Source organism: Etheostoma cragini, chromosome 3, assembly GCF_013103735.1.
Source record: "Etheostoma cragini isolate CJK2018 chromosome 3, CSU_Ecrag_1.0, whole genome shotgun sequence".
Classification (NCBI taxonomy): Eukaryota; Metazoa; Chordata; class Actinopteri; order Perciformes; family Percidae; genus Etheostoma; species Etheostoma cragini.
Window position 1 is genome coordinate 29,315,317 of NC_048409.1, and position 5,417 is coordinate 29,320,733.

General features: G+C 41.0%; 1 protein-coding gene across 1 annotated transcript in view; it reads right to left on the reverse strand.

The window, feature by feature from the left end:
• Positions 1 to 1,535: 1,535 nt before the first annotated feature.
• LOC117939395 (deleted in malignant brain tumors 1 protein) overlaps positions 1,536 to 5,417 on the reverse strand; it is a 5,237-nt gene continuing 1,355 nt past the window's right edge. The window contains exons 2-3 of the mRNA XM_034864728.1: positions 3,071 to 3,103; positions 1,536 to 2,093 (exon numbers count right to left, since the gene is read on the reverse strand). Coding sequence (XP_034720619.1) covers positions 1,786 to 2,093; positions 3,071 to 3,103 — 341 coding nt within the window. The 3' untranslated portion in view covers positions 1,536 to 1,785. The remainder of the gene's footprint in view (positions 2,094 to 3,070; positions 3,104 to 5,417) is intronic.

A 5,417-nucleotide genomic window follows, 5' to 3' on the forward strand; every position in this document is an offset into this window, starting at 1 on the left:
AAACACAGCGCTTTCATATTCATATTGAACAGCCAAATCTGATTGAGCTAACTTAATTCTGAGTCGGGTACATACAGCTGTAGGTCTCCATTGCTGGCTGAATAAGATAACTTCCTCAATGCTGCCTTTTCATTTCCCATAAACCTATGCATTGCTGCGTGCACCTGCAACCATGTGGCACTGTCAGATGGAGTGTAAAACTAAGCTCTTATTCTTGATGACTTCTCCTGGATCTACTTTAGCGTGGATGGTACCTCATTTGGACGCTTTGAACAAAAGCATCTGTGAAATGTAGATTAGATTAGATTATACTTTATTTATCCCACGACGGGGAAATTTTGTTGTTACACTAGCAGCATTTTTCAATAACAGCAAAAAACAATAACACACAAACAAGTAAGAAGACAAGAAATACAGGCAAGCAATAGACAATGAAAATATGGTAGACTGAGTAAGTAAAATGGCGTCAAATAAAGGAATTTTAAAGTGCGGTTGCCATGATAAGAGAAACAATATTGCGGTGTAAGTGACGTTAAAATTAAGTTGAATGTGTAATTAGAGCAATGAAGCAAGAGTCGGTAGCATCATTTAAATTATATTAACCTGAGACCAAAAATATTGAAAAGTAAGTACTTGTAAATGCAAGCAAAAAGACTGAGATTACAGTTACAGCTGAAGTATTGCCTGGTGAGGTGTTACCTGAGCAGTTGATCGCCAGGATAGAAATGGAAGGGTACGACTTTGGTAATATACACTCCCTAATGGCAGACTTGGATTGAAAACAAGTTGGGCTAATCCACCAACTTCCTATGGACCACTCCATCACTTTCCTCTCTGTTGAAACCGCAGAGCCACAGTAAAGATGTCTACACACTACATCTGCTGCCTTTAGGGTCCAGGCAGAATCTTTATCATCCACTTTACGCCACTCTCCATCTTTCTTCATCTCCAGTTCACCGGCACAGCGACTGGATCCTCTCGCCAACTGGAAATTATCGGGCTCTGAGCAGACAAGAGTAATTGGTCAAAATAGATGTCACATTTATTAAAATAGAAACTCAACTCAAGCTACAGCTCCTCTCCTCTACCTGAGCAGGTGAGTCCTGCAGCTTTACCAGAAGAGCAGGTGTTTCTATCTGAGCTGTCACAGTCCAGCAGAGCAGACTCATGGCCTCTACACTGGAACTCTTTGGTCCACACTGGAGCCTCCATGTCTCCATAGAGCGCCCCCTGGAGGACTGAAGGAGCCCCACAGCCAAGCTCCCTGCAGACCACCTCTGCATCCTGCAGGTCAAAGTCTTCTTCACACACTGAGGACCAGGACTGGTTAGACTTTACTTCCAGTCTGCCTGAACACAGACTAGTCCCATTTACCAGCCTGACAGAGTCTGGAGAACAGAGAGGGAGAGAGAGAATCAGACAGGGGTCCCCTTCAAGTCCCCTTCATCAGTTAAACTGAACTATAAACTACTGTATTGTTGACTGAGCTCTGCATCATCTACCTACAACTTTCACCTGGCGTCACAGAGCTCTGTAGCGGTATTTTATTACTGAATGTTTCAAATTATTACATAATGTGAGTGTTCTTACATAATGAAGTATAAATGCATGACATTTTGAAATTTTTGTTTATAAGTTGTTATCACATAACTCGTTGTTACAGGCCAGTTCAGAGACAGTCCCCTTCTGGGAGCTGATGTGAGAGGAACATCTTGGAAGGTTTGAAGCCATGAGCCTCAACAACAAACCTACTCATGAGCTTGCTTTGGAATTTGTGTTGTTGTGTTACTGATGGTTTTTACCTGAGCAGATGATCTCCAAACTGGTAGCCTCAACACGGGACCTCTTTGTTAAACATTTCTTCAGTCCAGGTCCAGACTCGAGACAGGAAGGTGTGATTCTGCTAGAAGGGTTTGAATGTCTTTTTGATGAAGCTCCAACCACAGAGCCACAGTCCAGATGTCTGCAAACTACGTCTGCTAACTCCAGGTCCCAGTTACTGTCACCAACTTCTCTCCACTCTCCCTGGCTCTTCACCTCCAGCACACCAGAACAGCGGCTGGATCCTCCCATTAACCGGATATCATCAATATCTGAACACAGGTGAGGGAGTAATTAGTCCAGAGAAATATTTGGTATATCTATTGCATGAGACAGGTGAGTAGGAGAGAGACGAGTAGGTCAAAGGTTTAAAAGAAACTCCCGCATACTCTAACTTGCAAACATAACTAAGAACTGATGACGTTTCGTTACCAGTGCCCGAACGATATATCGGACGGCTGATATTATCGGCCGATATTAATCATTTCCCGATCTATTGGTATCTGCATTTATAATGGCCAATAAAAATGTCATTTGTCTTTTATTTTTTAATGACAAATAAAATTTCTGATAAAGGAATATTTCTTTATGAGCGTAGGCATTGCATAGTCCGTCCACCAGAGGACACTCTACAACGTCCCTGTTAGTGATGGTGTTACATAGTCTGTCCACCAGAGGACGCTCTACAACGTCCCTGTTAGTGATGGCGTTACATAGTCTGTCCACCAGAGGACACTCTACAACGTCCCCTGTTAGTGATGGCGTTACATAGTCTGTCCACCAGAGGACGCTCTGCAACGTCCCTGTTAGTGATGGCGTTACATAGTCTGTCCACCAGAGGACGCTCTACAACGTTCCTGTTGGCAACACTGATTTTACTGCACAGACTTTCAGAACTTTAATAAATTTTTTACGTTCCTCTGTTATGTTGTGACAATAAAACAAATTCTTATATTATTTTAGTGAGAACTCATAAATAACTACAAACAATGAAAATCTGTCTTGTTACGCGTTTCTCTTTTTTTTTTTTATCCTACATATTGGAATATCGGATTTATAAATAACAAAGTATTTGTATTAGTATCGGCCTAAAAATCAGTCGGGCTCGATTCAGTACTAAACCTAGATCTAAAACCTTTTTAAATGTATCAAGTCAGAAAGTGTGCGAGAGTTTCTTTGCAACAAGAGATTAATTAGTTAAACAATCTCCTGTGTAATTCTACATTTATATATAGTTTCTCCGTTTTACCTTTTACCTCTTTCTGGTAACCTTGGAGGAATCCTAAAAACAACAGAAAATAAATGAAAAATGTGTCCTGCTCTGGACAGGTCAGGCAGAGAGGTTACAGTAGAAACATCCGTTACGGTGTCTCTCCAAACTTAGCTCAATTATAACCTGTCTCCTGCTAGTTGTACTACTGCACTTAGTTTAAAAAAAAAATGAGCACATTCATAATATTTATTGCAAGAAATGTGTTATAATGACATAGAAACATGTCTCACAAAGTACTGGAATATATATATACTGTATATACATACATACAGGTGAAAAGTTTGGTTACACCTTCTCCTGTTGACTGTTGGGAAACATCTTGAAGCTCATGAAGAGATGCCAAGAGTGTGTAAAGCAGTAATCAGAGCAAAGGGTGACTTCTTTGAATAAACTAGAATATATGACATGTTTTCAGTTATTTCACACTTTTTTGTTAAGTACATACAGTGCCTAGCAAAAGTATTCAGGCCCTTGAACTTTTTGACCTCTTTCCACATTTGAGACTTTAAACATACAAATATAAAACTGTAATTTTTTGTGAAGAATCAACAAGTGGGACACAGTCATGAAGTGGAATGAAATTTATTGGATAGTTCAAACTTTTTTAACAAATAAAAAAATGAAAAATTGGGCGTGCTAAATTATTCAGCCCCTTTACTTTCATTGCAGCAAACTGTCTCCAGAAGTTCAGTGAGGATGTCTGAATGATCCAATGTTGACCTAAAGGACTAATGATGATAAATAGAATCCACCTGTGTGTGTGATCAATTCTCCGTGTAAATGCACCTGCTCGGTGATAGTCTCAGAGGTCTGTTTAAAGCGCAGAAACTATCATGAAGAACAAGGAACACACCAGGAAGGTCCCAGATACCGGGCTGGAGAAGTTTAAAGCCGGATTTGGATACAAAAACATTTCCCAAGCTTTAAACATCCCAAGGAACACTGTGCAAGCTATAATATTGAAATGGAAGGATGATTAGACCATTGCAAATCTACAAAGACCTGGTCCCTGTAAACCTTCAGCTCAGACAAGGAGAAGACTGATCAGAGATGCAGCCTAGAGGCCCATGGTCACTCTGGATGAACTGCAGAGATCTACAGCTAAGGGGGGAGACTCTGTCCATAGGACAACAGTCAGTCGGACACTGCACAAATCTGGCCTTTATGGAAAAGTGGCAAGAAGAAAGCCATTTCTCAAAGATATCCATAAAAAGTCTTGTTTAAGGTTTGCCACAAGCCACCTGGGAGACCCACCAAACATGTGGAAGAAGGGGCTCTGGTCAGATGAAACCAAAATCGAACTTTTTGGCCACAATGCAAAACCATATGTTTGGCGTAAAAGCAACCAAGGTCATGACCCTGAACACACCATCCCCACTGTCAAACATGGTGGTGGTAGCATCACGGTTTGGGCCTGCTTTTCTTCATCCGGGACAGGGAAGATGATTAAAACTGATGGGAAGATGGATGGAGCCAAATACAGGACCATTCTGGAAGAAAGCCAGATGGAGTGTGCGACAAACCTGAGACGGGGAAGGAGCTTTGTCTTCCAACAAGACAATGATCCAAAACATAAAGCAAAATCTACAATAGAATGGTTCACAAACAAATTGTGACCGTTATTGCCACTCTGCATTTTAACCCCAACCGGTGGTCAGACACCGCCTACAAAGAGCCTGGGTCTGGGTCTGTCCCAGGTTTCTGCCTAAAGGAAGTTTTTCCTCTCCACTGTCACAATGTTGCATGCTCTGGAGGAAACTACTAGAACTGTTGGGTCTAGAGTCTAGAACTCCTCTATCTGTATAGTGTCGTGAGATAACTCTTGTTATGAATTGATACTATAAATAAAAATTGAAATTGAAATAAACGTATCCAGGTGTTAGAACGGCCAAGTCAAAGTCCACACCTGGATCCAATCGAGGATCTTTGGAAAGAACTGAAAACTGATGTTCACAAACGCTCTCCATCCAACCTCACTGAGCTCGAGCTGTTTTGCAAGGAGGAATGGGCAAAAATGTCAGTCTCCCGTTGTGAAAAACTGATAGAGACATTCCCCAAGCGACTTACAACTGTAAGCGCAGCAAAAGGATGCGCTACAAAATATTAACTTAAGGGGGCCAAAAAATTTTCCACGCCCAATTTTTTAGTTTTTTATTTGTTAATAAAGTTTGAAATATCCAATACATTTTGTTCCACTTCATTTTTGTGTCTCACTTGTTGTTGATTTACAGTTTTATATCTGTATGTTTGAAGCCTGAAATGTGGAAAAGGGTCGAAAAGTTCAAGGGGGCCGAATACTTTCGCAAGGCGTTGTAATTCCACA